Source organism: Sapajus apella, unplaced genomic scaffold (genome assembly GCF_009761245.1).
Source record: "Sapajus apella isolate SASKATOON/1434 unplaced genomic scaffold, GSC_monkey_1.0 scaffold159, whole genome shotgun sequence".
Lineage (NCBI taxonomy): Eukaryota > Metazoa > Chordata > Mammalia > Primates > Cebidae > Sapajus > Sapajus apella.
In genome coordinates this window covers 1,366,358-1,386,566 of record NW_022437099.1, presented here as the reverse complement: position 1 = coordinate 1,386,566, position 20,209 = coordinate 1,366,358, and the positions used below count along the sequence as shown (strand labels likewise).

Here is a 20,209-nt window from a genome sequence, read left to right as displayed (position 1 = left end):
AGTAACCACTACAGGTGCCTTTGAAAAGGTGCAGAGGCACTACGGACGGAAGGAATCCTAAATGTTCCAATCGTTCGTTTTAAAGTTGTCCTGGCAAACCCGTGAAGCCAGGTATGAGGAAATGTTTCAACGAGGGCGCCTGACGCGGTCCCAGAAGTCAGACAACACCCAGGTTTAGATGCGAGCTCCAACCCACACCTGCCACCGCCAAACCCTGGCCCCTTCTGAGCCCGGTCCCGTGTTGGCCTCCAGGGGTAAGCAAAGCACCTGGCTGGGCTGCCTGAAGATTAAGGAAACTGAGGATACGCGGCAGGTGCCCAATATTTAGGATTTTGTCCCTAAACGGGGAAGTTATTTGTAAGCACTGGCCACGACCCCTGTAAATCGCCTAATTGTCTTTAAAAAAAAGGTAAACCGAGGGAATGCGCCGCAGCCGAGCACCTCGCAGGCCGTAGCTGGGGTGCACGCCCGGGTGTGCCCTTTGCACCGCTGGGAGCGCCAGCGATCGCGGGGGCAGAGAGCTGGGGTTGGGGCGGCCGGGGACCCACCCGGCCCCGCCCCTCCCAGGCCCCGCCCCCTTCCAAGGGTAGGGGGACCTCGGTTGGCCTTGGAGATCGGAGCGTAGGGGTAGGTGGGGGGTGCATCCCCAGGCCCTAAAGGTCACTGCCCTATGGGGCTTCTCTGGGTCGTGGTGGAGGTGGGGTCTCCCCACCCCTGTAGGTCTTAGAGCCCCGGCGAGGGCGCGGCGGGGCGGGGCGGAGCCCAGAGGCACAGTGGAACAGACGGCCTCCGGTGGGCGCGGCCACTTTAAGACGCCCCGCCGGCCCCGCCCCGCGCCCCGCCTCCCGTTAGCCACGTGACCTCGGTCTTGTGACTGGGTCCGGGAGGGCGGGGGAAGCCCGCGGCGAGCGCCCGCCCCGCCCCGCCCCGCCCCGCGTCTGCCTCAGAGGGCCCCGAGACGCCCGGTCCGCCGCGTCTGCTGCCGCCGCGTCCCCCGCCGGGGCCGACCGAGCCGAGCCGGGCCGGAGCGGCGGGCGCGGCCGGGCCGCCATGGACCACAAGCCTCTGCTGCAGGAGCGGCCACCCGCCTACAACCTGGAGGCCGGCCAGGGCGACTACGCGTGCGGCCCGCACGGCTACGGCGCCATCCCCGCCGCGCCCCCGCCGCCGCCCTACCCCTACCTCGTCACAGGTGGGCCCGGAACCAACTTTCCCCGCCGGCCGCTTCCGGGGGGTGCAGGCCTGGGCGGGGGACGCGGGTCCAGAGGCCGGTGGGGCCCGCCTGGGGGTCCTTCCTGGAGCTGGGGGTCCCCGGGCGGGCTTCGGGACCCTGCGCTGCCGAGGGTCACGTCCTCCGGCTCATGGTACGCGGCGAGGCCGGATCCCTACCCCAGATGAACTTTGAGTCACGAGGCGCTCGCTGTTGGCAGATTAGCTCCGAATCAGGCCCGCGGTGGCCGTCCCGAGGGTGGAAAGGACCGGGGGCTTTTTTAGGGGGTGGTGGAGGTGGGGGTACAGGAAGAGTAGTCCCTGTCGCGGTCGGATCTCTCCTCCCTGCCCCCTGATGACCTGCCTTCCCGCCCACAGGGATACCCACCCACCACCCCAGGGTTTACAACATCCACAGCCGGACCGTCACCCGGTACCCTGCCAACTCCATCGTGGTCGTGGGAGGCTGTCCCGTCTGCAGGTGAGTGGGTCTGCAGCCTGGGGACTAGCCCTGGAAGCGCTGAGGACCCCCGCCCTACCCCACAGGACCTCACAAAGTCAGCTCTTCTTGTGGGAGTGGGTCCAGCTTGACTTGGATCTTAACCAGAGTCCTTTATGGGAGGGACCGACAGGGTGCCGTGTGCGGTGTGGGAGAGCGTGGGTCAACTCACCCTTGGCTCCGAACACATTTTGTGGGGGTGAAAAAAAAGGGTGGGTTCTTTTTCCTGCGGAGGTGAATGCATTGTGGGGCATTGCACCCCAAGCGATTGGGATGTAGGAATGGTAACGGGACTCGTGGTCTTTCCGTCTTTGTTCTGGGACTTGCAAGGAATCAGGTGTTTCCATTTTCATCCAGTTTCCGAAAGTTTACTCTGCAGCTGATTGTCGAAGGTGGTGGAAGGTTTCGTTTTCCCGGAAGGGGCATTTGGATTAAGTGCACCAGCAGGAGAGACCTCAGTGGGAGAAGCGACGACTGTAAGAGCCGCTTTATCCAAAGCTGGCTTGAAATGCTCTTCCATGAGCTGGACCCGGATGGAAACCCGGTGTTTGTTTGAGGCAGGAGGGATTTTTTTTTTTTCATATTATCACATTGGAATTGCACACCCTTTCTGGTTTTCATAGGGTCCTGAGTTGCAGCTAGAGGCATGTTTTGTGGAGGTTTTGAGGATTCAAATTTAAATAAGAATTAATTAAATATACTCCTTGGCAGCTGGGGGTATTCACATTGCTTTGAAAGTCAGGGTGGAATTGGCAGGGTTTTTAAAGCCTGTGTCTGAGAGGAGGAAGTTGAAGCCTTTTAGATGGAATTAAGAAACCCTGGTTTGGACTTAGACTTGATTTCAAAAGTGTGTGTGTAAGGCCTAGAGCGGAATCATGGGGAAGTGAGTGGTTTCACAGCCGTAGCCGGTGACTTCCTGGGAAGCGGGAGGGCATCCCAGAGGTGGAGACAAGAGGCTGGGATCCTGGGGCAGGTTGTGGCTGCTTGCCCTCATGGGGACCCCATGACAAACCCTAACTGGGACATCAGTTTGACACAGTTGGTCACCACCCAGCAGAAACATTGGCCTTTGGAGTGGAGGTGGAGGGAGGGCAGGGTGGGGCACTGGCTGCCTCCGGGACAGTTCTCTCTGGGAGCTGCACCATGTTGGGGGGCCGGCAGAGCTGTGTGGGTGTGAAGGGACTCAGAACATGGAGGGGGCAGAGGGTCTGTGCCCTGCCATCGCAGTTTCCAGCCTGCTGGAGTAGCTGGGTTCCAGTCCTGGCCCTGCCAGGAACCGCGGGGCCTGTTTCCCCACCTGGGACATGGCGGTGTCTCTGAAGCTCTTTTTCTGCCCAAGCCCCTGAACTTGGAGAGGTGGGAAACCAGCAGCAGCGAGGGATGGCCCAGATATCCCAGGGCTGGGGGGTGCCCAGGTGGTGGTGCAGTTGCTGTCAGGATGGGGGTGCTGGCTCTGCCACTTCCTTGTCCTTGTGGAGGCCTGCAGCTTCCGCTGACACGGCGGTGCTCCCCAGTTATGCAGAGCCTGAAGCTGGGTCAAGCTGTGCTCTGCTCTGTTGGGGAGGACCTTGGGCTTGGTCCCCAGAGGCTGTAGGGGTGGGGCCCTCGGTTACTTGATCACTGTGTTCTTTGCCCCTGGGCAGCTGCAGCAGGCAGGGAAGAGGCCGGGTCCTCTCTGGACAAGGTTGGGGGGTCTGTAGGCCTTTAAGTTGGGATCAGAGCACTCTTTGATCCTCTGGGGACCCCCTTGAGTTGGTAGCCAGGCCCTCCCAGCACACGCATCCTTGCCCTCTGCCCATGGTGCCCTGGATGCTGGAGAGTGGCCCTGGCTTCCCAAGGTGTTTTTGTGCCTTTGCAGCAGCATAGGGCACCTGTGTGCCCTACAGCAGCCAGGGGGTGAGCAGGGGGCGAGCAGGGGGCTGGGTTCTCTGCTGCTGGCATGGGGAGGGGATGTGTGGTCTCTCGGCCTCTCCTCTCTTCGAGGAGAGTGAAGATGGTTCCCTGAACACATGCACGTTTCAGGACTGGGAGACAGGACACCGCTCACATGACCTCACTTCCTCCTGCCCCAGGTCCAGCCTGCTGGGCTCTGTTCCCCTCCCTGCCTGGTGGCATGGCAGGAATTTGCCCAAGTCACACGTTTGTTAGTTCCTCTGAGTGAGGCTTGGCCAGAGAAGCCCGTGTCCCTTGTGGCTCTGCTGCCCTGGCCAGGCCTCTGCTGAAGTGCCCTGACTCTGTCTGCCTTTTTTAGCAGTTTATGAGGAAGCATTTCCGCAGCCCGGCAGCGGATACATCCCTGCTTCTCCCACCCTCCTGCTTCACCTCTGCCGCGCCCTGCCCGAGGCCTGGGCTGCTCTGAAACCAGGTTCTCCCTTGCCCAGGGAGGCCAGTCTTTGCTCGCGTGGGGGTGTGGCTGTCCCTAGGTGCAGGATGAGGTGGTTGCACTGGGGTCTCCCATGGGCTGGAGCGGAGCCTGGGCCCTGCAGCCTGGGGAGGCAGGAGTGGGGAAGGTCAAGGCAGCGCTGACTCCCATGAGTACTGTACTGGCTGGGCTGTCATTGGGTATATAGTTTCTGGGTTGACCAGAGAGATAGGAAATCCTGTAAAGTGGAGGGTTACAGAAACCAAGGGGAAGGGAAAAGAACAGCTGTGGAGGGCACATGGTGCCCAGAGGTCCTAGGTGTGGCTCAGTGGCCAGTGTTGAGGCTGCCGGGGCCTTTGAGGTGCAGAGGCGGGCTGTGGAGGGCATGGGCAGTGGGGGAAGACTGTGGAGTCTGGGAAGGGCTTAAGGGGAAGGAGGCTGTGAGAAAGCCTTGGGCTTTCTGATGATGGTTGTGGAGGGGCTGCTCCCTCCTGCCACCTGTGACCTGAAGCCAGTTGGTTGAGGAAGTGGCTGAGTTGGCCAGAATGGCCTGCCCATATGCATAGCCTGTGGGCTGTCCCTGACCTGACTCTCCTGGCCTGAGGTGTGGGGGCATTGCTTGGCTCCAGGCTGCTTGCTGGGGAGGGCTTTGGACCTCGGGGCCCAGGTATGGCCTCCAGGGCCTCCGGAGTCCCTGACCTTGGACTCAGACCCCAGCTGTAGGCCAGGTGGCACTGCTGGAGTGGGTGGGTGTGGTGGCAGGCAGAGTCTCCAGGCACCTGCCCAGGCCTTTCTTCTGCAGGGGAGGCTTGGGCTGGCCCTGGCCATTGGGTTTGTTGAGAATGGCCCTGGGAGGTTCTGGTGAACTCTCCCAAAGCGAGGCAGCTCCCCCTCGAGAGCTGCTTTGAGGCCACCTCTCCCTGCCCGGAGTGTGACTTCAAGCGCACAGCCCTCTGAGGAAGCCCTGTGTCCCCTTTTCCTGGCAAGGCCCGGTCTTCCAGCGGGGTGGTGGTCTGGGGTTGCTCCTGGGCCTAGATGGTTCCATGAGGCCACTGTGGGCTCAGAGGGCAGCTTGGTGCCCTGGGGCCAGCCCCCTGTGACACTGACTGCCTTTGGGGCCTGCAGGATGGGTGTCCATGACTCGGGAGCCCATCTGGGTTCAGATCTCAGCCATGTCCTTCCCGGCTGGGAGGCCCTGGACACACCCTGGCTTCAGCCTCCAGTAAAGTGCCTGTGGGGAAACAGGGAGGGGCAAGGATGGCCCTTTCCCCGGGCAGCTCAGAGCCCTGCTCCCAGCCCTCTCTGTCCCTGGTGAGGCGGGAGCCCCTCGGGCTCCGCTGCCATTGGGCTCCACTGCAATGGCAGTGGCACAATTGGCCACTTTCCCTGCAAGGTTGGAGTCGCCTTAAGGGAGTGCTCTCAGTATTAGTCAGTTCCCTAATATCCCCGGTGGCCATGATCCCTCCATGGCCCTGGCCTGCCTATTGCGCAAGAGTGGGGGAGGGGCAGCTAGAGGGAGCAGGTCAGGATGGGAATGGTTGAGAGGGTTGACACCCACCCAGCCAACCCAGGTGGGCCCTTCTGGGTTTAGAAGGGAAGAGAACTCGAGGCTGGCGGGGATGGCAGCTGTTCTGGAGCAGGGGTTCCCCCTCTCCCCTCCGGCGCTGGGGATGGGCCTGCCCTGCAGCTTGGGGAGTCTTGGTCTAGAAGCTGAATTGTGTTTCTCAGTTCAGAAGATTTGGGGTTTTAAAAAACTAAATGATGCCGACATTCCTTTTGAGGTCTAGGGCAGTACTGCAGTTAAAACTAATATTTCTGCAGCAAGACATGAATATTCAGATAAAGTAGGATAAATGACGCTATAAATAGCCACACACCAGTGCAGGTCACATGTTGCTGCCAGGTGAGTTTGCTGTCAAGTGACAGCTAGTTCTGCCTTCAGCGCCTCTTGGCGTTTGAAGTTGTGCGTACGGCTGTGGAATACTGGGGGTAGGGTATGCTGCCCACCCTCGGGCCGACCCCAGAGCCAGAGTTGAAGGCAGAGCTCTCCTGGTCAGCCCTCAAAAGCCCGTTCAGAACCTTCAGGCCCAAGTGCTTGTTCTCCCAGGCAGGGGTTCTGGGGTCTGGATCACAGCTTCCTGTTGCTGGTAGAGGCCTGAGCCTCTTGGGGTGACTGGATCTGTCCAGCTCCCTGGCAGCACCGAAGGGACAGCCTCGTTCTGCCCAGAGACCCAGTGGCCTTGGCCCTCTTTCCCTCTTTAAGCAGCTTTGGGGGGGGGGGGGGGGGGGGGAGTTGAGTGGACCTGGGATGGGGAGGCTGCCCTAGGAGGTGCCAGAGTGGGTGCCTGGACCAAGTGGCCCAGCCTTGTGCTCTGGCTGAGGATGTCATGGGTCTGGACAGAAACTCCATGGGTTAGGAGGGTGTTCCCCTGTACTTGGGAGGCTGTGGGGTCAGCACGTTAGATTTGGCCATTGTGCTGCTTGCAGCCTTGGGGCTGGGAAGCAAGGTGCCAGGGCCTGGGTGGGCAGGGCTGGCGCTGCTGGAAATCCTAGCGCTTAGGTGGGCCGGTGCCCTGGCCCATGGCAGTGGGAATCCAGCAAGAGTGAGCAGCCTTCCTGCACTTGCTCAGCTCTGACAGTGTAGGTGGGTTTTGGGGTCTGGATGGAGAACCAGGGAGGAGGCAGGAGAGCGCTGCTGCCCTTGGACTCCTGTGCCAGCGGAGAGCAGCAGCCACAGGTGGGAGGCCGGTGTGGTGGGGTCACCATGTGGCACCACCCCTGCCCACCCCACCATCACACCCGGATGCCTCTGCTGTGCCCCATGGGCGGACTCCAGCCCGGGCTCCCCACCCACACTCCTTTGCCCAGCCTCCTCCCAGGCACCTCTGGGCCTTTGAGCGGGCAGTCAGCTCCGCCCACAACTTTGCCTACAGCCCTACCCCTCAGCAGCTTTGGTCCTGAGGCAAGGTGCTCAGATGGTCACGGATTGGGCCGACTGAGGGGGTGCGGGTGACACTCACTGGGGGCCACTCCAGGGGAACGGTCTTCTCTCATGGAAGGATTTCTCAGCCTGTTCACCCTCCTGTTTGCTTTTTCATGGGACATTTTCTAACCAGAACATAAAGCTAGTGTGTTTTTTGGGGTCTGAACTATAGATGCCAGGAAGAAACAGGAAAAGGAAGCCCAGATGCTCCCTTGAGAGGCCAGCGGCCACTGGCTACCCCCAGCTCCCCAGAGCCTGTCGTGGCCATCTGCATGTGTGGGGATACAGCTGTGCTCAGCCTTCCTGAGGCTTCCGCACTGTGGCAGTGTGGTCTTCGGAGCTGCGGCAGCTGGGGTTTCTGTCCACCTGACACCTGGGGGAGAGGGTCCTGAGGCCAGGCAGGGCGTGCTGTGCTCAGCAGGGCTGGGCGGAGGTGTCCTGCCCAGTCTGGACTGGTGGGGGCAGCCTTAGACAATACTGAACAAGTGTGGTGGCCTGACGACCTTGTGGTGCTTAGACAGGGGACACTAAAAAGTCCACACAAGAAATGGAAACTTTGCTGACAGACTCACGTTTTCTGATGGGCTTTGCCTTGGAGCAGGGCTTCCCGGTGTGCTCTGCAGCCCAGCCCAGCCCAGCCCCTCCACACAGACAGGTGGCATCATGTGAGTTTGGGAAACACTGGGTACAGGAGCGCTGCAGGACTTCTCAGAGCCTTTCGAGAACTAATAGGCATAGGGACTGTCTAGGAGACAAGGAGAAAAGTTTCCCAAAATTGGCTGAACAAAGAATCCCCCTTTTCCAAATTCGTACCACTGTGTCTAATTTTTAATTTTTGTAGAGATGGGGGAAGGTCTCACTTTGTTGTCCAGGCTGGTCTTGAACTGCTGACTTTAAGCGATCTGCTTCAGCACCCCAAAGTGCTGCCATTGCGGGAGTGAACCCCCCGACCCAACCTCCTTGGAAATTGCTGAACGGAGCTGCTCGAGTAGGTTGGAGGGAGGCAGTGGGCAGGAAGTTTGACTTTTTCTTTAAGCAGTGGAAAGCCCGACTTCAGAATACCCTGGTTTGTTTTACCATACTCCCTGGAGAGGCAGGAACAGGTTCCGTGGGTGGGGTTTCTGGTCCCCAACCTGCCTTGCTGAGCAGGGGCAGGGGCAGCAGCCCTCCTGAGTCTGGACCCCCAGGAAGCAGCTTGGAAACATTCAGGGTGCTGGAATGGGAGTAGGGTCCCCTGGGTGGCCAAGTTTTCTCCCCTTAGCAAGGCACTGCTAGTCACTGACACTTCCTTGTCGTAGCAGGGGACCATGCCAACCTTGCTGTAGGCTCCCCTTCCCCAAAGCCCCAGCTCCCATCACCTGTCAGATACCCCCACCCTGCTGTGTTGTTCTTTCCACTTACCTCAGTACTGGCTGGGTGGGGGAATTTGGGGTCCCAGGAGACCCAGAAGGCGCTTGTTAGGGTCTGCCAGTCTGGTGAGAATGAAGCTTTTCTCATTTGGCCTGAGCTGGCTAGTGTGGTCTTTAATTTCAGCTGTGTCCAGAATTTTCCAGAAATAGCCTGAGGAGCTGAGCTGAGCACACAGCTCCTGGCTTCTTACCTTTGGGGCCTCTGAAACTGACACTTGGGTTTGATGATTTCGGGTCATTGAACCTGTGCTCACAGGCGCAGGATTTGGGGGATGGCCTGCAGGTCTCTTAGTTTAGTCTGTTACAGATATTAAACTTTGTTGAAGAGTTGGCTTTGAGATCACATTTCTCAAAATAAGTGGCCTTCAGACATTGTGTGAACATGGCCGACTATGAGCTCCCGTTAACACACTCCCACTACCAAAGGAACAGAAACCAAACAAAACCCCAAACCTGACCGGATCCCCAAGCTGCTGGTTGCTCCTTTTCTAAGAGCAGATGTGTGGTGGCTTGTGGCACTGAAATGATCTTGCCTCTCAAGGTTTTACTTTATTTATTTATTTTTTTTGAGACAGAGTCTTGCTCTGTTGCCCAGTCTGGAGTGCAGTGGCTCTATCTTGGCTCACTGCAACCTCTGCCTCCTGGATTCAAGTGATTCTCATGCCTCAGCCTCCCAAGTAGCCGGGACTGCAGGCTTGTGACATCATACCTGGCTAATTTTTAGTAGAGGTGGGGTTTTACCATGTTGGCCAGGCTGGTCTCAGTGACCATTCCTGACTTCAAGTGATATGTCTACCTTAGCCTCCCAAAGTGCTGGGCTTACAGGCATGAGCCACCATGTGCCTGGCCTTGCCTCTCAGGGTTAACTGATGAGAGCTTTCAACTGTTTTCCTCTTCCTCCTTTTTTCTGAATGTTGCATGTAGGGATTAAATAGCAGCTATGGCCATTCCATGAATGGGCACATATAGACCGTTCTTGGGGCTCTCCAGGCCAGTGGGCTGGGTGAGGGGAGTGGCAGGGGCTGTATTTTCAGGTAGATGGTCACTGTCACTCACCAGTGGTCCCCATTTCCATCATGGCCACTGGTCGGTCCTTGAGTGTAAGGCTGGGAGGGTGAGGGTTCCGGCGCCCGCCCAGGTCCTGACCGCACTGCCCTTTCTGCTGCAGGGTCGGGGTGCTGGAGGACTGCTTCACCTTCCTGGGCATCTTCCTGGCCATCATTCTGTTTCCCTTTGGGTTCATCTGCTGTTTCGCCTTGAGGAAGCGAAGATGCCCCAACTGCGGAGCCACCTTCGCTTAAAGGGAACACCACGCCCGGCTTTCCTACATCCAGCTCTCTTTTTCTAATGTAAATGTCGTGTACAATAGTTTTATTTGATTCAGCTTCAGGACTGTTTTGTAAAGCGAGGTGGGACCGGTGTGGCACACGCCAGCTGCAGTTTCCTGAGCGTGGAGAGGCAGAGCTGCTGCTCCCGCCTGAGGCTCATGACAACTCAATAAAGCACTGCTTTTATTTTTTGCAGTCTTCAATTTGAGAAAGGTGAGAAATAACGTTTTCAATAAATGAGATTCATACCATTGTTGACCTGGTGCTGCTTACTCCGTGATTTCAAACACCCAGGAAAGACTGGAGGGACGCCTGCACCGCTGCCTCAGTGTCCCCGGGCCGGTCATGACCACCTTGTATTCCTCCGTAGGCACTTACAGCTCAAGAAGGTATGCTTGTTTTCAAGTTCTTTATTATTAAAATTAAACATAACCCCTTGACATTTACAGAGCAGGCACCTCAGTGCCAAGGACAAGGCCATCCCCCCGGTTCTGGTCTGTGAGGTGGAACCTGGGGCTGCATCTGAGACCGCCCAGGCCCCATTCTCCTATCCTGTAACAAAACCAGAAACATCGCCAAGGTAGGGCACCAAAGGTAGTTCACCCACACCCTGCAGTTCCCCACGGCTGCAAATGGGGCTCCCTGAGGCCTGCTCTGACATCTGAAGTGGGGAACACAGCCACAGAGGTCTTGTGGACTGAATTCTTACGTGGCCACAGCTCCTTCTGTAGAACAGACCTGGAGGCTAACACAGTTCATGGTGCTTGTGGCCCTCCATGGGGCTTGCCTGGTTTGTCCTACCAAGAGAGGCAGATGGCGACACTGCTCTACCTGGCTAGAAGGAGCCTGAAGCGTCACCCCTGTCCACTGGCTTACCTGCATGTGATCTTTCCCAATTTCCACCTCATAGGAAAACAGTACACTATGGCAAGGCCAGAGGAGAGGTGAGAAGTCCCAGTGCCCCCAACACAAGGTGAGCAGCCAGGTTGGTAATCTGTCACCCAGGCTGAAGTGCAGTGGCGTGATCTCAGCTCACTGTAACCTCCGCCTCCTGGGTTCAAGTGATTCTCCTGCCTCAGCCTCCCGAGTAGCTGGGATCAAAGGTGCCTGCCACCATGCCGGGCTAATTTTTCTATTTTTAGGAGAGACTCCTGACCTCAGGTGATTCTCCTGTCTTAGCCTCACAAGGTGCTGAGATTCCCATACCTGAGCTGGGCTGGGAATTTAGCCATGATGCTCCACTCCAAAATAGGTCCAGATCCTTGGCAGCCAGAGGTGAATTCCAGCCCGGGGCTCAGGGCAGCCACCGCTGAGTCCTCACGTCCACGCTGCAGGGCTGGGTTCTGAGTGTGTCACGGCTGCTGGGCTGAAAACCCACCCTCTCCAGGCACCAGAGGTCACGTGGGCTTTATGCACATCCTTTGAGAGTCTGACCTGACTGAAACATGGAGAAACTGGGACCCCGAGAAGTTTGAGTGTATTGGTAATGGATGCAGCTTTGGCCAACTAGCTGAGTGAAAACACAGGAGCTGTGACTCCAACGCCCAGCCCCGTGTCCTGGATGAGCTGTGTGGCGAATCCAGCTGGTGACTCTTAACTACTGAGAAAAGGCTCTCCGGGAGGGGATTCCATCAAGTGCGACTGGTGGCTGTGATAAGGGCAGGCAAAATGTCTTAGCACTCTACAGCTCTGTAGGAGTTGGAGGGAGCAGGGTTTCTCCATCTCTGGAAGCTCCACATTTCATTAAAGTTTAAAAATTTTTAGTTAAAAAATTACATGTATATAGTATTTTCATAATTTATATTGCTTAAAATTATGATTTGCATGCTAAGATGCAAACTTATGTGATATTTTCTTTAGCTAGACATAATGCTACTAAGAGCACATACTTTATAAAACTGGTCTCATTTGCGTCACGTGCAGAAAGCCAGTCATGAAAGCATAGACTATCCCTTATTCTGGCTTTATTAAGGAAAAAAATTCATTAAAAAAATACAGTAAAGATTGAAACCATGCTCATTGCTTCTTGAACAGAATAAAAAGAAAATATTTTAAATGATTGAGTTGGTCATTAGACTATTACTCAGTTATCTTAAAGGCAGAAACGTGTCAACCCAACTATGTGAAACAGAAGCATGATTTGCTCAGTCAGGCTCCTCCTTTGAAGCTTCCCGACAGCACGAGGCAGACAGGACGTGCCCATCATTCCAAAAGGGAGAACAGGAGAGGCCCCGGAGAGTCCTTGGCTGTCTTCTCATCGAATGATGGGCGCTGAGCGATCATTTGTCACGGTCGGGCGGAGCTTCACAGTGGCAAAGGGGTTTTCTCCACTGCAGGGGATAAGAAAAATCTTTCAGAACTTCCTCTCCATGAGGGAAATTGGATTTTTGTTGATGGAATCTCACTCTGTCACCCAGGCTGGAGTGCAGTGGGGTAATCTTGGCTCACTGTAACCTCCACTTCCCGGGTTCAAGTGGTTCTCCTGCCTCAGCTCCCCCAGTAGCTGGGACTACAGGCGCGCACCACTATACCTGGCTAATTTTTGTATTTTTAGTAGAGATGTGATTTCGCCATGTTGGCCAGGCTGGTCTCAAACTCCTCACCTTGTGACCTGCCTACCTCAGCCTCCCAAAGTGCTGGGATTACAGGCGTGAGCCACCACACTTGGCCGAAATTGGATTTTAACAGCGCTAATAACCCATTCTTGCCCTGTGGAACTGTACTGCTGACCACCTGCCCAGCTTGTACAGGTCCCAGCAGTGTTTTCTGATGACAGTTTTGCTCAGTGCTGACTCCTATGCTACACCGCCCACTGCAGAAAGAGCCCAGGTTTTAAAGGTTCTGGACATGGGCGTTCACACCTCTTTAGCCCTGCATTGTGGGTGAGGTGGGGGCTGCTCTGGGGTGAGCAGGCCCTGCTCCCGGGGTGTTCTAAAGCGGGCGGTGAAGGGAGCAGAGGCCATGGTCCCCCACGGCCCCATAGGGCAAGGCCTTTCTCAGGCTGAACCTCCTGGGCACCAAAGGCCCTTCTGGGGGACACTACAGGGAAGAGCAAAGTCACATGCAGAGGCTCACATAGGAAGCCACACCTACCTGAGAAAAGGTGGCTTCGCAGTCCCGTTGGCATCATTCTGTAAGAAAGATAAAGAAGTTTATGGAGGGCTTGGAATTGGTCTTTTAAAAATTATTTTAGGTAGAGATGGGGATTTGCTATGTTGCCCAGGCTGGTCTCAAACTCCTGAGCTCAAGTGATCCTTCTGCCTCGACTTCCTAATGTGCTGGGACTACAGGTGTGAACCACCGTGACTGGCCTATATTGGAGATTTTTAATTTAAAGACCTGAAGGTAAAGGCATCTAAAACATGAGGGATGTTTAAAAGCGCCCCAACCCATATGGGAGACTGTCTACATTCACTTGGAAGAATAAGGCAAGAACAGAAAATGCTCGGCAGGGCAGTAAGGGTCCTCCCAGGTGTGAGAGCATGGCGCTGCCCGCTCACACCTGGGAGGTGTGAGATGTCAGGAGCTCACGTGTGAATGAGCAGTCTGCTAAACTTGGAAAGTTTCACATAATGAAGCTTGGGCAACAGAGAGACATCACAGAAGAAAACGTTTGTGCCAAACAGAACATCTCCGACTCGGGGGAGATGGAGATCCTGTAGGTCCTCAGCCCTGGCCTTTCGAGCGCAGAACCGATAGACTGGGTGTGCTTTTTGGGAGCTGACTCCTGAAGGATGACATGAAGAACAGGAAGTAAAAATAAAACCCTGTCAGCTTTGGAGGCTGCTAGAGCCAGGGGAAGCTGAAAACTGAGGAAAAGAGAAGATGGAACCAAAGTGCAAAGGGGCCTGCAGGGCTAGGTCCAGGTGTGCACCTTCTTTCCCTCGCTCCAAAAAGCCTGTAGGGTTTAACAGTCTTTCCAGCCTGCACACATGGAGCAGAGTCAGGTGGCTGTCCAGGAGAGGGCAGTGTAACACCGTGTGACCAGCAGAGGCCCGGCCTCAAGGTCCTGACAGCCCCAGGAAATGGCCCAGCACCCCCGGGGGTCTCAGGGAGCATGCAGACCTCTCGGCATCGACTCAGGTGCCCCGCTCTTGCCCGATGCCAGCTCTAGAGTGCAGGCCGTTCCTGGATGTGGAGGCCTGGGCCTGGCCTCCTCTGGGGTGGCCTCCACTAAGGCTGGGTGTACAGACTGGAGGCAGAAGGTAGGCCGCGGGCCCCAGAGGCATGGCCTAAGACCTGTCCTACCCTCTCCAGAGCCCCTGGGCAGAGCGGCCAGGCCCATCGGTGTCTGCTTCTGCACTGGAAGCCACTGGCTGGCCTTACACATCTTACAGGGCTTTAAATGGCTGCAAAAGTGATTTCTCCCTGTGGAGCACGCAGCACTTCCCCAGCAGGCTCGGAGGAAGTCCTTGCTGGTGTAAGGTTCAGGCTTTGCGATGCTGACAGGCTAATTTATGATTTTCATGCCCCAGAGTGCCTGTTGCGTGTGCTCACGGTGCTGGCGTCTGTGGACCCTGTTGCAGAAAGACTTCCTGTGGCCCAGAGGGCAGGCGGGAGGGCCGTGGCAGGGCCTGAGGCACACACTTCATGCCAAGCCCGACTTCACTTGGCCTTCCCCTCCTCTGCCACTGGAGTCATTTGACTCCTCGGAGCCAACACCGTGTCCCTCCCAAGTGCAGCTTCTGCTAGAGGAAGGCACTTCTCAAAGTGGAAACCAGAAACACCCTCCACCCAGCCCAAGCGCACCCCAGAGCTTGTTCACACCCCCCTGGGCCGCTAGGGGACTTTAAAATAGTCCCAGTGAATCCTTGCAAGGAACGCAGTAAGAGGCACCGACTCCTGCCAGGAGGACGGAGGGGGAAAAGAACACCTAAGAAAACAGCTTGAAGCCACTCAGAGTCGGGCCAACCCCGTGCACGCCTGGGGCCCAACAATCCTGTTCCCTGTAGGAACAAGCAGGGCACACGCCCATGGGCCCTGAAACACTCAGGCAGCCCTGGTGAAACAGCCCAGACCGGAAACACCAGACACCCATCCATGGGAGAGCCAGAACCGGCTTCTGTGCAGACGGTCACCTCACAGTGCCAAGCGACTGTCCCTCCCTACAGGGCCACCCTGATGGCCGTCTCCGTGCCGGGGCTCGTGGAGTCTGGCCTTAGAGAAGGGATGGTCATGGGCATGGACCACGCAGGGGGGATCCTGGGGGCCGGAAATGTCCTACTGGGTATGCAGAGTCACATCATGAAAATTCATCGTGCACTTTTCGGTCTGTGGTATTCCATAATACAGTGTTTCCTTTAAAATACGTATTGGACATGTTAAGGCAGATTTCCCCTTTAACAACTGCTTGTTTCTCAGGGAGCTGAAACCCCAGCACTCCCTCTGGATATGAGGCTGGCAGGAGCCTCTCTGCCTCCCTCTCCATGGCAAAGCAGACCCATGACAGCACCTCTTACCTGGTGGCCTCCAGGGGTCTCACAGCACCCTCCCTGCGTCCCTGACTCAACCGCTCACCTCCCACTCAGCCCACTGCGGTGGTCACCGTGCCCAGACCTGCCCTCTTCCCTGCTCCCTTTCCTTGCAGTGGGGACACCTCCAGGCCAGGCACTGCACTGCCGCTGGCACCCAGGGCCCCGCGGGCACTGCCTGCTGCATGTCCCGTGTCCCTATCAAGACAGGAGACCCCAAAGGCCACGAAACCAGTGGTTACTAGAGAGTGGGCTGGGCTGCAACTGGGGACTGGAGAGCAAGGCCACCAAGTGGCTGACTGTGGCCAGGGTGGACACACTTATGACCCCCCCCCAATCTCCCCCCAAGAATCCAAAATGCGTGTGTGGACACTGGCTGACTGCCCATTGCCCGGTGGCTGTTCCACTCCGCTTTCCCGCCTGTGCAGAGTTTCCGGGGTGACTGCCACAGGGCCATGAGCCCAGGGTGGGGGACTATTTGATCCGGCTTTCCGAGGGGGCCCAGGCAGCTCGGAGCGCCCAGCACCGCTTGTTCCTCAGGCCACAGCAGAGAATGCTGGTGGCCTTCACTGCAGAAGGCAGGACAGAGTGAACGGGGACAGCGCAGGGCGGCCTTGCTCCTGAGCAGAAAGAACATCTCTAAAGAACATTTCCAAGCCAGGTGGAGGTCAGTTACTGGCAACAGAAGCAGCCCTTGCTGATAACCTGTCTTCAGTGTGAAAACTCATTCCTGTCCTCCTCTGGGGGCCGGGCTTGTCTTCCAGTTCCCTTCTGATCTAGATCAACCCCTTTATTCTCAAAACGGGGACGCTGAGGCCCAAACAGGGAAAAGCCACTGTTCTGAGTCAGCGGGATCTTTTTGTAAGCCAACGTGCCCTCGTTTTAATGCAAACGAAGATGCATGCAGGCCTGCACACAGGCTCTGCTGCTCTCAGGAGGGGCTCATGCCGTGGTGAACACACACTGTGTAATGCGGGTTTGCTTTTAAAAAGGAGAGCTGTCTGCTTAATGTTGGAAGGGAGCCAACACTTCCTCACTTGGAACTGCAGGAGAGAATACGTAAGTTAAAAAAAAATGTAGGCTGGCCACGGTGGCTCACGCCTGTAATCCCAGCACATCGGGAGGCCGAGGCAAGAGGACTATCTGAGGCCAGGAGTTGGAGACTAGCTTGGGCAACATAGCGAGATCTTATCATTATTGCTCCCAACTCTAGTCCTAAACAGTCTCCCCTACCCCCTGGGGAGAAGCCCCTGCTCTCAGAGGGTCTAGGGCACCCCGTCACGGGACAGCAGTGGGACTTCCCAGGTAACTGGGCTACTCCATGGAGGCTGACTCTCTGTACATCTAAGCCTAAGCATTCCAGGGTTAAAATAAACTGCCTGTAACTGACAGTAGCTGTATGTAAAACTACGTAGAACATTGTTTTTGGGTGGATGGAGTTTACTCTTGTTGCCCAGGCTGGAGTGCAATGGCGCAATCTCAGCTCACCACAACCTCTGCTTCCCAAGTTCAAGTGATTCTCCTACCTCAGCCTCCCAAGTAGCTGGGATTACAGGCATTCGCCACCATGCCTGGCTAATTTTTTGTATTTTTCTTTTTCTTGAGATGAAGTCTTGCTGTTGCCAGCCTGGAGTGCAGTGGCATGATCTTGGCTCACTGCAACCTCTGTTTCCTGGGTTCAAGTGATTCTCCTGCCTCAGCCTCCCGAGTAGCTGGAAATATAGGTGCCCATCACCAGGCCCAGCTTATTTTTGTATTTTTAGTAGAGATGGAGTTTTGCCACGTTGGCCACGATGGTCTCCATCTCTTGACCTCGTGATCTGCCTGCCTTATCCTCCCAAAGTGCTGGGATTACAGGCGACGGCCACTGTGCCTGGCCTAAAAATGCTTTTAAAAAACATTAGGATGCTTTACCAGCTCTCTTGGATCCTGAGTAGGTGGGATTGCAGGTATATGCCTGTAGTCCCAGCTACTCAGGGCCTTAGGTGAGAGGACTGATTGAGCCCAGGAGGTGGAGACTGCAGTGAGCTGTGATTGTGCCACTGCACTGCAGCCTGGGTGACAGATCAAGACTCTGTATCAAAAAAGATGGCAGCCTTTGCCACCTGAAAGCCCCAGGGGACTCTGGCACCCTTGAGAGCTGGGGACACAGTCCTGGAATTGTGTGTGTCAGCTTCCTTCTGTCCACCTGGAGTAACATAGCTTTCCCTAACCACAATGTCTAAATCAGCTGATGATGTTGGGGAAAGCTGTGCTGTATCCCAGGCCTGAGTAGCGGGGACTACAGGTGTATGCCACCATGCCTGGCTTTCTTTTTTTTTCTTTTGAGATGGAGTTTCGCTCTTGTTGCCCAGGCTGGATACAATGGTGCAATCTCAGCTCACTGCAACCTCTGCCTCCTGGGTTCAAGTGATTCTCCTGCCTCAACCTCCTGACTAGCGCCTGCCACCATGCCTGGCTAATTTTTTTTGTATTTTTAGTAGAGATGGGGTTTCACCATGTTGGTAATGCTGGTTTCGAACTCCTGAGCTCAGGTGATCCATCCGCCTCGGCTTCCCAAAGTGCTGGGATTACAGGCATGAGCCACCATACCTGGTCAGTTTTTTAGCTAATTTGCTATAAAGATGAGGTCTCATTATGTTGCCCGGGCTGATCTTAAACTCAGGCTCAAATGATCCTCCAGCCTCGGCCTCCCAAAGTGTTGGGATCACAGGTGTGAGCCACCGCGCTCAGCAGCCGGCCATCTTTTGAGCCTCAGCCATGGTCCCTGCTTCTCGATCACAACGATACAGATCAAACTTTTTATTTTTGTCTCTATATTGAGATGATTCTCTCTCTGTTGCGCAGGCTGAACTCGAGTTCCTGGGCTCAGGTGATTCTACCACCTGGGCCTTCCAAGTAGCTGGGATCACAGGCATGAGCCAGCATGCCCAACTAGAGCAAGTTTTTAAATGGAACACTGTCCTATTTTGTATGATCTATTTCTGTCCAATGTGGCAGCCACTAGCTGTATATGGCTACTTAAGTTAATTAAAATAAAATTTGCCGGACACAGTGGTTCACGCCTGTAATCCCAGCTACTTGGGAGGCTGAGGCATGAGAATTGCTTGAACCCGGGAGGCGGAGGTTGCCATGAACCGAGATCACGCTACTGCACTCCAGCCTGACGACAGAGCAAGACTCAATCTCAAAAAACGAAATAAATACATAAATGAAAATAAATATAATGAAATGTCCAGTTCCTTTGTTGCACCATCTGTTTTTCAAGCGCTCTGCTGCCCTGTGTGCCTGTGGCTGATGGACTGGGCAGGGGGGCATTTCCATCTGCGCTGGGATGCAAGCATCCCTGACACACATGCTTGATCCGTGCTCCCTGCTGGTTCAGGAGGCTGCGAGGCCAGGAGGCCCAGAACACACAGCCATTCCCTGCTCCCAGCTACGGCCCACGGAGCAGCACCCATACTTCTGCACGCTGCTTCCTGCAGCTGCACTCCCAAAACTCCTGACTGGAATCGGTCTGGATGAAACGTGGTCACTTGTCTAGCAGAAGGAGCGCTATTGGCTGGGCGCAGTGGCTCACGCCTGTAATCCCAGCACTTTGGGACGCCAAGGCGGGTGGATCACGAGGTCAGGAGTTCAAGACCAACCTGGCCAAGATGGTGAAACCCTGTCTCTACTAAAAACTACAAAAATTAGCCAGGCATGGTGGTACGTGCCTGTAATCCCAGCTACTCAGGAGGCTGAGGCAGGAGAATCTCTTGAACCCGGGCGGCAGAGGTTGCAGTGGGCTGATTTCGCACCACTGATTTCGTACTCCAGCCTGGATGACAGAGTGAGACTCCCTCTCAAACAAAACAAAACAAAAAGGAGCGCATCCACAGAGGCTGGATGCAGGTGACCGTTGTGGTCCCCACCACCCCTCGCAACGCTTTTGTAGTCCTCACAGGATGTTAAAATAACAGTGCGCAGAAGGCCACGGGGTTTCCTACTGGGAAAGTGCACTGATGTGGAGGCCGGGAACGGGGTTTCTAATCTGCCGTGGGCCCCGGAGAGCGGCTGTCATTTTTCTGTGCCTCCCTTTCTCCGTTTCCCGAGGCCCCGTAATCCCTCTACCTCCTGGGAGATCCCACACAGGAAGCACCATGAGGGTGCGAAGGGCAGGCAGGTACAAAAGACAGGAGGGGGCCACGGGCTGGTGGCGCCACTCCCCTCACAGCCCAGCGTGGGGGCTCGTCCTGCCTCTCTGGCTGCTGCCAGACCCCAGCTCTTGAGTCCCCCCAGGGAACCACAATGCCTGGGCCTTGTGTTTCTGCTGAAGCTCATGCCTTAGAGCTTGGCTCCAATGCTTTCCTCCTAGAAGCCTCCCCTGATATGTCCCAGGAAGCCTGGCCTCTCCCCTTGTCCTAGCCCCAGGCATCATGTGCTCCCTGGACTCCACCCCTGCGTGGGTCTCATTCCTGTTTACGTCTCAAAGGCCTGGCACTAGCCGCCCCCTAGATGCCGGCTGGATGAGTGCTGATGGGATGGTCTCATCTCTGTCCACAAAACTCCTCCCCTACAGCCGAACCCTCCCTGCCATGTGACTGTTGACAGAAGTCTGCTGTCCAGGGAATATCAGCTGCTGTCAGTGATAAGCATGACCTCCTTGTGGGCGTCAACTCCACCCCTGTGCTGGACAGGCCTTTTCGTTGATTTCAGTGATCATTAAGTTAATCAGCAATCATGACACACACAGAATCAATGACAACTGAAATTATTAGAATCCACAGAAGGAGGGCATTCTCATTAGCTATTTGGGGCTTTCAAATGTTCTTAGATGAAACCAGAAATGAAAGGCTGCTAAAATCAAAGACTGAAAAGCCTTCTAGCTTTTGAGACAGAAAGGGGGCACCTAAAGATGATGGCGTGTGAGTGTGTGTACGTGTATTGAGGACCTGAAAACGACGGG

At 55.9% G+C, this 20,209-nt stretch overlaps 2 protein-coding genes across 3 annotated transcripts in view; one reads left to right on the top strand and one right to left on the bottom strand.

Annotated features, from left to right (window-relative positions):
* The first annotated feature begins 932 nt into the window (after nt 1-932).
* On the top strand, nt 933-10,046 carry BRI3 (brain protein I3). The gene is made up of 3 exons (XM_032266483.1): nt 933-1,192; nt 1,588-1,690; nt 9,631-10,046. Exons 1-3 carry the CDS (start codon nt 1,051-1,053, stop codon nt 9,761-9,763), a joined length of 378 nt encoding a protein of 125 aa, XP_032122374.1. The 5' UTR covers nt 933-1,050; the 3' UTR covers nt 9,764-10,046.
* A 1,686-nt stretch (nt 10,047-11,732) lies between these two features.
* BAIAP2L1 (BAR/IMD domain containing adaptor protein 2 like 1) overlaps nt 11,733-20,209 on the bottom strand; it is a 105,599-nt gene continuing 97,122 nt past the window's right edge. For both annotated transcript variants that reach the window (XM_032266481.1, XM_032266482.1), the window contains exons 13-14: nt 12,884-12,921; nt 11,733-12,120 (exon numbers count right to left, since the gene is read on the bottom strand). In XM_032266481.1, the coding sequence (XP_032122372.1) occupies nt 12,045-12,120; nt 12,884-12,921 (114 nt within the window). In that variant the 3' untranslated portion in view covers nt 11,733-12,044. The remainder of the gene's footprint in view (nt 12,121-12,883; nt 12,922-20,209) is intronic.

Bases quoted from the DNA above. Each gene is read 5' to 3' on its own strand.
- BRI3 (XM_032266483.1), top strand. From the start codon at position 1,051: ATGGACCACAAGCCTCTGCTGCAGGAGCGGCCACCCGCCTACAACCTG. The intron at 1,193-1,587 runs GTGGGCCCGGAA...TCCCGCCCACAG, and splicing joins CTACCCCTACCTCGTCACAG to GGATACCCACCCACCACCCC. The intron at 1,691-9,630 runs GTGAGTGGGTCT...TTTCTGCTGCAG, and splicing joins GGAGGCTGTCCCGTCTGCAG to GGTCGGGGTGCTGGAGGACT.